This window comes from Diplotaxodon limnothrissa, linkage group LG16, assembly GCF_057381915.1.
Source record: "Diplotaxodon limnothrissa isolate DT_005_m linkage group LG16, D_limnothrissa_male_GT1.1, whole genome shotgun sequence".
Classification (NCBI taxonomy): Eukaryota; Metazoa; Chordata; class Actinopteri; order Cichliformes; family Cichlidae; genus Diplotaxodon; species Diplotaxodon limnothrissa.
In genome coordinates, this window is record NC_140611.1 from 22857615 (window position 1) to 22869851 (window position 12237).

At 39.5% G+C, this 12237-nt stretch overlaps 1 protein-coding gene across 1 annotated transcript in view; it reads left to right on the forward strand.

Annotated features, from left to right (window-relative positions):
* The window catches only part of pde11a (phosphodiesterase 11a), a 52029-nt gene that overhangs the window by 9318 nt on the left and 30474 nt on the right, over nucleotides 1-12237 (forward strand). Inside the window, exons 3-7 of the mRNA XM_085374062.1 lie at nucleotides 4213-4302; nucleotides 4913-5053; nucleotides 5208-5272; nucleotides 6908-7040; nucleotides 8427-8502. Coding sequence (XP_085230188.1) covers nucleotides 4213-4302; nucleotides 4913-5053; nucleotides 5208-5272; nucleotides 6908-7040; nucleotides 8427-8502 — 505 coding nt within the window. The remainder of the gene's footprint in view (nucleotides 1-4212; nucleotides 4303-4912; nucleotides 5054-5207; nucleotides 5273-6907; nucleotides 7041-8426; nucleotides 8503-12237) is intronic.

A 12237-nucleotide genomic window follows, 5' to 3' on the forward strand; every position in this document is an offset into this window, starting at 1 on the left:
TGCCAAATATAGTGGCAGCACACTGATGTTAATAGAGTGCACCTGATGCCTCTATGGGTAGATTTAATCACTAAATCAGCTTTCTGGTTGATGGAACACAAAGTCCATTTTTCTATCCCAAACTGCACTTCAGCCTCAGTGAGTTACTTGTTGCTTGAATGAATATATTTAATATATTTTTCTATTTAAGATAAGTGAAGAATCTGTAGTTCTTTTCTTATTGTAAATCAAGATCCATGTAATGTCAGGGAAGAGGAGAAATTTTCTTTTTTGTCACTGACTACAAACCTCGTTAAAAACAACAACTGTTTCCTCTTTTCACACATGCAAAGCTTTAAAGCGCAACTTTAAAAGATATCCATAGAGAAATGGAGACAAAAAGTATTGTCTGTGTAATTCCCCTTGATTTCTCTCATTTGAAATTCCAGTTACAGAGAAGGAAGTCACTGAGGTTAGAGGAACTGACAGTCCCTGAGGCGGTGGCCAGTTAGCTTTGTTATTAAACCGCTCTTTACTGGTCAGCCCAGAGGTCTCTAGGCAAAAAAATGTCTTGTTTGTAATGCAACCTTGTATAATGGCCTGCTTGACAGAATGTAATTAGAGCAAGCAGTGCTTTTCTTGGCTATGCCTGTTAGTTCCACAGGCAGATCCATAGCCACATCCCCCAAGTCCTGCTCATTAATGAATCTGCTCCTGCTGGGGCTATTGATGGCCACTGCCTTTCTGGAAGATCATTATTAGAGAATTCCATAGGACAGCTGAAATACATTATGTATGAACTCATTGCTCAGCATCATCTGTTTTCTGCATCTGAAAACAGTTGCATAAGGCACTGGATTATGTATAATGACTGAATGAAGTGCATAAAGTTAATTTACCCATTAGCATGACTGAGTAAGTTTTCGTGTCACGTTATGATTAAATATGTCTTTAATTACAGTGGCTTAACATGTAGTTAATGTATCATAACATGCACACCAACAGGACATGGGAGAGCAGAGGATTTACACTTTAACGTTTACTGACGCAACGCAATAATTATAAATACACAAGACTATAACTCTGCCCTGCAGAGTTTCAACAGATGAGTGACATAGTTGACTTCTTTCAGGCTATCTTTTTAAAATCTATGCATTTCTATCCATTTTGAATATTAATTAATAATCCCCCATTAATTTACTCCTCAGTCACTAGAGTATTGATGCCAAAGTAATGGGTCACATACAGCCCGAATTTGATCTTGAGTATGTATACCAGGCCGGTAACCTAAAGACGCTACAGTCATACAAGACGATGGACAGCCTGAGAGGAAAACACAACAGCTTCAGTTTTTGCTGTTGTAAACTAAAGGCACACCTCCTTGGATTGACCACCTTACAGTAGTTTGACCTGCAAGTCATTGGTAATGTCTTTGGAAACCCACTGCTGTGGTATGGTCCAGTTTTAAGAACTGACGATCTAAATAGATAGTGAAAGAAACAAGAAGTATGTCATTTAATTGTTTATCTATTACCTTTTGGCAATTTTGTAGTAAGATTGACCATGGGACAGGTCTTTATCAGTAGAAAAACCTATAAAACTAAAATTGAGGTCCCCCTTCACATTTTCCAAAGCTGCCCAGTGGGCCAGATTGCAGTCTTTTGCAAGCTCATTCTGGCCCCCGGGCCTTATGTTTGGTACCCTTGGTCTAGAAAAAGTGACCTTCTTTGCAGTTCCAGATCCAGCAGGACATAGGTTTGATACCACTACACTCGATACCACTACATTATCCCCAATCAATTTCTGCTATATTAGTGGTTCAAAGTAGTAGCACTACCACTGTAATACAGACTAGGAAGTTACTGATATGCCACTAACCTTAAGCAGGAGCCAGCAGAAGATGGGTGCACTGTGGCTTCAAAGGGACTACCTTAGTCAATAGCAATACTCAGGCAAGCTGTAAAGTTAAAACAATGCTCATTTAGTAATAAGGGAAAGAAACTGTGCAGAGAAAATATTCCCCACACCATTATACTACCACTACCAGTCTGAATGGTCAATACAAGACAGGATGTTGCCTGCCACCTGAAGGCAACATTTTTGGTGAGCTTGTATCAATTGTAGCCTCAGCCTCCTCTTCGTAGCCAACAGTGGCACCTGGTGTGGTCATCTACAACTGAAGCTCATTGGCTTTAAGGTTAAATGTATTGTGCATTCAGGGATGCTCTTCTGCACACCTTGGTTGCAGTTACTCACTGCCTTCCTATCAGCTCAAAGCAATGTTGCCATCCTACTTTGACCTCTGGCATCAAAAAAAAAAAAAAAAAATCCCATCAGCAGTTTCTGAAAAAACTCAGATGAGCCTATCTGGCACAAAGAACACCGCCATGTTCAAGAAATTCAAAGTCACTTAAATCACCTTTCTTCCCAAGACTGTTGCTTGGTTTGAACTTCAGTAGGTAACATCAGGTGGTATTATCACCTCACATGGCAGCAGAAGTGCTGTGAACCGACGGTGTACGTAAACGTAAAAGAATATTTTCCATGTAGGCCACAGGTACAGGCGTATAGTTTTCCACAGAAGGCTTTAGCATTGTGTTCTCCACATGTTCATTTGCAGCTGATGAGAAACTGATAGATTATAATTTCTGAAAAATGAAAGCGATATCCTTGTATCAGTGGCGACAGCTGAGTAACTTCCCATTCATGTATTGTTGTAATGTCCCTACCCTCAGGTCACACTGAAGGCTGGTAAATATTGGTGGGTCTGTTGTGCTGATTGTATTGTTTACACAGCAGCCAGATGCTAAAGATTGACAACTAAACAAAGAGGCAGCGCAAGGAAGCACACAACCTAAATTCTATTGATTTAATGTTATGGAGCTGAGTGTCACACCGATAAGGCCACATTGTTGGAGAACTGCGGTCATATAGAATTCAAGCCGCACGTTCACATCACAGACATATTTTTGTAGCACTGCAGCCGCTGCTTTGCACTTTCTATACAGGTAAGGTGCGTATTGATATTCATTATGAAGCAACTGTGGTAAGGAAGCAAGGAATGTAGTTTGACTCTGAACCAGTAATACAATTCAGGTTATACATACCATACATATTAGCTACAGCAATCAGACCACATCAAGTGATTACATTATTTATGTGAAGAAAATATGAGGGAAATAAGGAATTCATGTTATGAGCCCAAGGCACAGTAAGTCAGACTATTTGGTCAAATGGTAAAATGTCAGTTGAATTGATTTATTTGTCCTAGCAAGTAATAACACCAATGAAAGGCCATTTCTTATTTGTTCCAATTTAATTTAACAGCTAAGTTTTTCCTGGATGAAAATATTACTTGTGTTTTAATTTCCTAATGCTAAAAGAGAAGAGTTACAAACAAGCAAAAACTTTTGTCTTTTGGTTAAATGTTAAATGTTCAGTTAGTACTAAGGGGGCCAAAACGTGCCAAAAAATATCCCTCACATCATTAAACCATCAAAACCAGACTGAACCATCACAGGATGGATTCATGCTTTTACGTTGTCTTACTGTAGCCTCAGCTTCCGTAGTTAACAGGAGTGAAATCTGGTATGTATCCGTGTGTTGTGTGCTCAGAGATGCTCTTCTGCTTAACGTGGTTGGAATGAGTGCTATTCTGAGTTGCCTAATTATCAGCTACGAGCCATCTGGCTATTCTCCACTCATGTCTAATATCAAAAAGGTATTTTTGACCAGAGAACTGCTGCTCACTGGATATTTTCTCTTTTATGGACCATTCTTTGTAAACCCTAGAGGTGGTTGTGTGGGAAAATACCAGTAGATGAGCAGTTTCTGGCAATAACAATAATGCCACATTTAAACTTAAATTACCTTTCTTCCTCATTCTGATGCTCGGTTTGAAATTCAGCAGGGCATTTTGCCCATGTCTTCATATTCCAATGGACTGACTTGCTGCCTTGTGATTGGCTGATTAGATATTTGTGCTAATGAGCAGTGGAACAGGTGTACCTAACAAACTGTCCGTATAAGTCAAATGAGATTTAATATTATATTGTATTTTTTTATACAACAATAATGTGTTATTTGTGGCATACCTCCTACTTCAAACGATGTTTCATGAAGTCTTACAGTTTAGTTTCAAAGATTAAATGTGGGGGCTATGTGTCTCATCTCAACAAGCGCTTCAAACCTGTTGCTTTATTTAGTCAGCAAATCTGTTGAATATGTCCACAGGTGCTGCAGATGTACCTGCCCTTCTGTGGTATTGCAATCTCCAACGCCCAGCTATTTGCCGCCTCAAGGAAGGAGTATGACAGGAGTCGGGTAAGGGCAACAGGGCCAACCAAGATAATAATCCCCACCTACCCCTAGGATCAGCGGTACTTCCTCCACCCTCATGCTGACATTGAGGCTGAGTATTGATCAGCAGCAGCCCACTTGTTGCCACTGCAGTGGGAATCTCAGAGCAGCATGCAGCCCTGTCTGGACATTTTCTGTGGACCTGTGGAGGGGGATGGGCACATATCCAGCAAGGGGCCTGGTTCATGATCTAAATCTCTTAGGGACCGTTAAGAGATGCACTAATTCATGTCACAGGCATTGATCTGTGATGGAAGAGAACATAATGAGTGCACAGTTCAGTGAGTAGAGAAGAAACCGCATGATTTTTATGTGGTTGTGTATTAAATTCGATTGGCACTCGCTAAGATAAAGGGCCTAATTTTCTTTTATTGGGCAAAGTAATCATATTATATCGTGCTGTTGGTTTATGATTTAGAGATAATGATAATAATCAAGTTTCAATAGCTGAGCGAGGCAAAACATCTTTATTCAAAGGGTCATCACTATTACCTGTTGACCAATTTTTTTTTTATTCAGCCTTTGATTGTTGGGAATAATGCCAGTGGTAACGTTTTCTGTCACTGGTCTTTAGGCACTCCTGGAAGTAGTCAATGACCTGTTTGAAGAACAGACTGACCTGGAGAAGATTGTCAGGAAGATCATGCACCGTGCACAGACACTGCTTAAGTGCGAGCGTTGCTCTGTTCAGTTGCTGGAGGACATTGAGTCACCGGTACTGTTTTTCTCTCTGCTGTCCTGTCATATATGTCAATGCATTTGCGCATGTGCGTTCTTGTTTTTTTGTTTTCTGTTTTCCCCCTTTTTTCCCAGTAAATACTTTGTATGTCCATGAGCTGTTGTGATTTCTTCCCTTTTGCATCTTTCAGGTTGTGAAGTTCACCAAGTCGTTCGAGCTGCTCTCCCCTAAGTGTAGCGCAGACACTGAAAGCAGGTATGTTTCATTCAGAGCACCTCGGTAACATTTGGCCTGATTAAAAAAAAAACCCCTCATACAACCCCCCCTCCATAATTTTCCCTTCCATTTCCTCACTCATCATACCATTACCCTTCTCATTAAATAGTCATATCTGCAACATGGCACCTGTGCATTTGGCACAGAGCCTTTTTGAATCTGCAGAGCGTCCATCAAGGACAAAAAAATCTGTATAAAATTTGACTATTATGTAGTGCTGTGGGAGTAATATGCGGATTCTGAATAGAAGGCATACTGTGGGAGCCCTGCTTAATTGGGTTTTCCAGCTTCTCTCTACAGCTAGGCATGGCTGAGTGGAGAAAGAAAGGTTTAATATTGCGTAGGATGTTTATGGATGAAAAAAAAAAGGCTGAAAAGGAAGACAAATTATCCCCCCAAGTCCTGCACTTGCTGTAACTGATATGGTCACTTTGAGGCAGTAGTTACAGTAACTATAACAGTAATTTAAAAATATCATAACACAAGAAATACCAATATTAAAAAATTAGCGATGATGAAAGAAATTTTCAGCCGCTAGACTGGGAAATGTATTCTTTCTGACTGCACGCTCCTTTCCGATATGTGTTGCTACTGTCACATTTTAAATATGAAGCCAGTTTGTAAATAAAACTGCACAAATTCCTGAAGCACCTCTTCCTAAAGGCTCTCATCTCAGTAACAAGAGAGCTAGTGAAATTTATGTGTGTAATTAAATAAATGCATTCGGTGACAAAAGGTGAGGATACTGTAAGATTTCTGATGTGCCTAAAATCCCCAGCTACTCCCACAAGAACAATGTTCCTTTATGAGAGGGATGAACCGAGGAAGACAGAGAGAGAATTAGGAGAGAAACATAGTAAAAATAAAAGAAACAGGAGGTAAGGCAGATTGCCATCACACCCATGTGGTTTATTACTGCTGTGCTGTGGTTCCACATCTACACACAGCTGTATCGCTAGATCAAAGGGATCCAAAAGATCTGACATCTGTGTCGTTCCGTCTTTTTTCTAACCTTAAAAGACAAAATGAGCCACACTGAACATTTACTTTGGCGTATTTGAAAGTAAAAACTCAGTGATGGCACCCTGCAATAAGATGTAAACAGTCTGAATAGTGATGCAGGTGTCTGGCAGAGAGTGGGGGCACCGTCTAATCAGAAAATAGCTCATACTGTATGCTTAACTTTTCATTACTTTCATTACTTTTTAAAAATCAAGTAGCTAAAAATAAGATTGTTTGCTTATTGTAACATTTCTAAATGCGTATAAAGGGGGTCTGACCTGTGCTCATTTCCAGCTCCCTGTTTTATTCTTGGACTCTGCTGGAGCAGCTATGTGTGAATCAAAGTTCATGTTAATCCTTTATAAATGTATTCTACACTGGCTTGTTCCCCGGCTTGAAACAAGTTGTTTTAACTACATTACCTTTCCCTCTAAGCCAGCTTGTTTCTAAAGGTCTGAACAACAGTTTTTTGGGACTGAACCTTTGAACCTTTAGGTCACAAGGATTCATTTCACATATCCTCACCTCATCTCACACAGTCTAATTAAACAAATCTGGTTGAGAACTGGTTGAGTCTTTTGTCATCTATCTTGTTTTTTTTTCTGACCATAGTTTCAAAGACAGCATGGAGAAATCATCTTACTCAGACTGGCTCATCAATAACAGCATTGCGGAGCTGGTGGCTTCCACAGGACTGCCTGTAAACATTAGTGACGCCTATCAGGATCCTCGCTTTGATGCTGAGGTAACCACACAGTAACATACTTCCTAAAGTTCACATCACTAGGATTTAAAAAAAAAGGTGAAATGATTTGTGGGACTTGTATGAAATACACCTGCTGTGATTGTCTTGCATTGTGATATATTATATACAACGTGAATTCAAAAAGCTGAGACCAATAAAAACATACCTGATTTAAATCTGCCCACTGTGCTCTTCAGAGTCATTTCCTTGTGCACTTCTGGCCTTTTTCACGTGGCCCTGCTTTGTTTGGATAAACCTGTTTTGATCACTTCTCTGTCCTAAAGATATCTTGTAACTCACTGTTTCAAAACTTGAAAAACAGAAGGAAGTTGCAGGGGAGCCAAAACTGCCAAGTAGGACAGGTGGCAAACAGTGATTTTGTTTTCAAAGTTTCACAGCATTGTGAGCAGTCATGTGATGCCACATGTTAGCTGGTCTGAAGCAAATTTTCTACGTCAGACACTTGAAGACATTACAGTTCTCCACATTGACAATCTGTTGGGACAAATACATGGCTATGTTGTGTATATGTACGATGGTTTCCTAATAATTTTCACATTAAGCAACTTATTTAAGTTTAACATTTAACCTGGATTCACACAATAGTGAAGTGCTCATATAGATTAAACTGGCTGCCAGTTTTTTGAGCTGGTGAAGCCTCTTGAAAATGTCTTTATAGCTCTCTGCACACATAAACGTACATTTTCCGAAGCTGTTCTTTCTCATTGCACTGCAGGAAATGCTCTACTTAAGACACTTTCACACTAACTGAAATACTCCGTTGGGTTTCGGTGATGGAGAGTGTAGCTGGCGGGTAAAAGTCTGGCTAGTGTCCAGCTGAGTGTGCATACTGCACTTGATCTTCCAAACAGAAGTATTCTGTCAATGCCGCACTTACAATAAAATCATATTCTTAAAATCAGTCTCAAATGCATCAGTTTAATGCAGTAGCCATTCAGAATAGTTGTAATCTGTTTTAAAGGCATTTGAGTGCACATCCTCTGTCCATGCCCTTGCCCCAAAGTGGAGATTTTAAAGAAAGTGATTCGGAACTATTACAGCAATAGCTATAGACTTATGGCTTATAGTTATAAACTTCTGTGCAGTACATCAGTTTCACGTTTTATATTTGGACTATTTTAAACTGCACAGGCAAAAAAACAAAAAACCCCCCCAAAAAACTGCACTGTATAGATGAAGAATAATTATAACTACAAGCAAATTTAACAGGTTTTTCACTCATTTTTTCATGATATTGATGAGGAGAAAAACCCAAAACACTGATCACATAAGAGAATGAAAACATTTTAAATAAAGTAAATAAACATTTATTATTTACATTTTATGTAGAATAATTATAATGTTTTATTCTCCCACTTTTTGCAGGCAGACCAGTTCTCTGACTTCCATATCCGCTCAGTGCTTTGTGTCCCTATATGGAACAGCAACCACCAAATTATTGGTAAGTTCATACACAAAAAATCTTCTAGATTCTCAAATTCTTCTGTTTAAAAGTTTCTGGTGTGGCTGAATGACATTAGATACTAAAGGATGTCTTTAGGCACTTACTAAGGTTCTGGATAGCTTATGTTGCTACAAAGGAATGCAAAATGTCCTAAAATATCATTTTAAAAGTCATTTGTAGAAGGGTCCCTAGCTGGAACCAATAGCAAGAAGTCAAGCCATAAAACATCACCACATTCCACATACCTTTGGCTGCATGCTGTGTTCAATTGCAGTAATTTCATTACCACTAATACTGCACAGGCATGCACCTTTTTGCTGCATAAGGCAGAGAATATAAGAGGGGGAGGGCTTGAAAATTTGTCCAGCCGAGACTGCATGATTAACTCCATGCTGCACCATCACGCCACACTTAGAGGTGGTTCCCTTCTTCTGGCAGCGTGCTTTGTGTTTGTGAATCAGCCCCAGGCTAACACCACACTGACACTCTGATAAATCATTGATCTCTCGTCTGGCTTTGGCGCTGGATATTGCAAGGAGGAGCGACGATAGCGGCTCTATTCAGTCCACTGAGATCTGACGCGGGAAGCCATTAGTTTTATTTGAGTGCAAAGTGATCAGCATATCTGGTGCAGATGGTTGGTGAAGACCTGTGTGCATCTTTGCGTAGGTGTAAGTGCATTTGTCAGGGAGGGGAGAGGAAGAAGAACACAAAGAGTGAGGAAGAAACACAGTGTGTGGGTGGCACCTGAGGATCTGGAGTGAAAAACCATTAAACAAACAAAGCAGCAGAAGATGAAATTCTTATATCAAGGCTACATTCAGCTAGAAAAATTAAAGCCCTTGTGTCATCCGCAAGGTTCCAGCAGACTCATTCAAAATATAAGCAAAATAAATACTTTAACAATAATAATGATTAGTGAAATCCATCTTAGCATATTATGCATCATTGAAACTGACTTTAATAAAAGCAGATGGCTCACCAGGTATTTTTAATGATTTATTTTCCTGAATTTAATGAATATCTTTTTAAAAAAAAAAACAATTATTTTGCTATCCAGATAAACAGAGAGAACAAAACATTTTTTTTATTATACTTAAATCCCTAGTCCCTTTAATGTAGTACACTGTGTACACTACCTATTTATTTGTGTAGTATGTGTTTTGACAGCGTAGTTTTGTCTGAAGTCTGAATCACGTTTGTAGCACCTTCTCAATCTTAAAATGCAAAAACCACAGCCCAACAGTTCTACCCAACTTTGGACCAATTTCTAAATTCTTTATTTCCATAGTATCCCTGTATTTAACTGGGAGAAGCGTTTCAGTTTATGTGGGGTTCCTCAGGTGTCTGTTCTTGGCCCAAGTTCAATCATGAGAAAGCGTGGCCCCTCACTTCCTTTTTATGCAGATGATTCTCAAAATTAAATCTTGATTTTAAGATTTTATTCTTAGTTTTTTCCCGAGTGACAGGAGAAGGGAGCCGGAGATCGACAGACGGATTGGTGCTGCGGCCGCAGTGATGCGGATGTTGTACCGGTCCCAGGATACGCTGGAGAGATTATATCTCTTGGCTGGCCTGGGAATGCCTTGGTGTTCCCCTGGACAAGCTGGAGGAGGTGGCTGGGGAGAGGGAGGTCTGGGCTTCTCTGCTTAGGCTGCTGACCTGGCCCCAGATAAGCGGAAGAACATGGATGGATGGATGGATGGATGGATGGATGTTTTTAAGTGTTTGCCTGGGTTGGTGCTGCGTACCTCACTGATTGTTTGCCCCTGCATGCTCCCACTTTACCGGTGGGGTCTGGTGAACAGATGCTCCTAGCTGTCGTGAGGTTCAGAATAAAACATGGAGCCGATTGGGTCTTCACAGAAGCTGCTCCTAAATTGTGTAACAAACTGCCTCTTCACATCACATCGGGATCTCCCCAACATTAGAAACTTTTAAAGCCGCTTGAAAACCCACTTTCATACTTTGGCTTTTAAACCAGACTGCGTTTTGATTGCTTTTGATTTATATTGTTTTATTATTTCAGCCGCACTTACAGGATCAGCTGTTTTTTTTAAAAACTGTTTTGTAAAAATAAATCTGACTTGACATGAGTCCACTTTATAGAACGTTGCCATAGACTCAAGTGCTCATTGCTGCACTGTTGCTTGTTTCCACCTTTTCTGGGATTTTTGCATTGGGTAGAAGATTTAAACACATCTGTTATGGTACAAAGAATCGGCACAGGCGCTATCCCCGCATCTAAAACTGTAGCAGTTCATTTGTTTCCATTTAGCATTTAGCACTAAAGGCCTCCTTCTCCTAACAGTTATTTATTTATTCATTTATTTTTTGGGATGTTCTACAGGAGCTAAAATGAATAACCTCTGGAATTCAATCTAAATTATAAGGAAAATTATTGGAAAACTTTTTTTCATTCAACTTCTTTTTTTTTGTCATCAACAATTTTTATTTATTTCATTTTAAACTTAAATAACAGAACTTAAGAATAACTACATAAATAAATAGTTTAAAAAACAAACAAACAAAAACAAACAACAACAAAACAAAACACAACAACAGAAACAAAACAAAAAAAAAACCCCAAAGGAAAGTTATCCTATCCGGTTGTTCAGTCTGACGTCACTAGCCGTGTCTGGGCCTAAACTCTGCTGCAGGTCCATATATCAAACGATCATATGGCATTACTGAGAGTTGAAAAACTGTCTAAAGTCTTTCATCTTTAATAAAATGATCAGCGTTCTGCTCAGGTGTAACAATTGAGTTTAACATCCAGGCATCCATGAAAACGGAATTTATGACATTTAACGGAGTTAGAAGTTAGCAGGGAGTTAGCTCGCTAGCTTCTATCTAAATACAATATAGCATGTCCTGACTGCGGGGTTTTGGAAACAAATTAAAACGTACAGCTCTGTTATCACTTCCAGCATAAATGAAGACAGAAAACTAAACAGCAGTGACGTTTGTAGGGTTACTGAAGTTGGGCTAGCTGGTATATAATGATGTGCTGCGTGACCGCTAGCGACACAGCTACGTTAGCATAATATAAACAAGCTAACTTTTTTTCCACTCGATAAAAGTTACCGTGAGTGTTCTCGGTGGTCAGGAACAAATGTAATCGCATGGCAGGATGCTGTAAAAGGACCAAACTTCAGCCAGGAGAACAACTGAGATAATCCATCCACAATACGAGGTTAGTCATTCATAGGGTTGCCAACTCCCTGAAAAATAAATAAGGGACACCTCGTGGCCAGGGCCGGGCGACCCAGTTGTCTTCACCCTTCCCAGTGTGGTGAATTTTCTAGCTCTTTTTTTGTGTGTGAAATTATTTTTTTAACCATTTGACTTGAAGTTGATTTAAGTAGATGCATATTCTATTCTTTGTGATATGAACACATGTGAAACAAATGATCATTTAGCCATTTATTTTTAGCTCAAAATGACAACATTAACACAGTAAAACAGGTCTCTTTCTTAAACAGAAGCCTGTCATGCTTAACTTTTGAGAATATAAGGCTACGTTCACACTGCAGGTCTTAATGCTCAATTCCGATTTTTTGATCAAATCCGATTTTTTTGTCTGCTCGTTCACACTACAAATAAAATGCGACAGCAAACGTGCTCTAGTGTGAACGCTCAAAGCGGCCCGCATGCGCAAAAGAAGATGTCACACACAACGCGCTCTGTTTAGACCCAGAGCAACAGTATTGTTTGACTGATGGCCCTTAA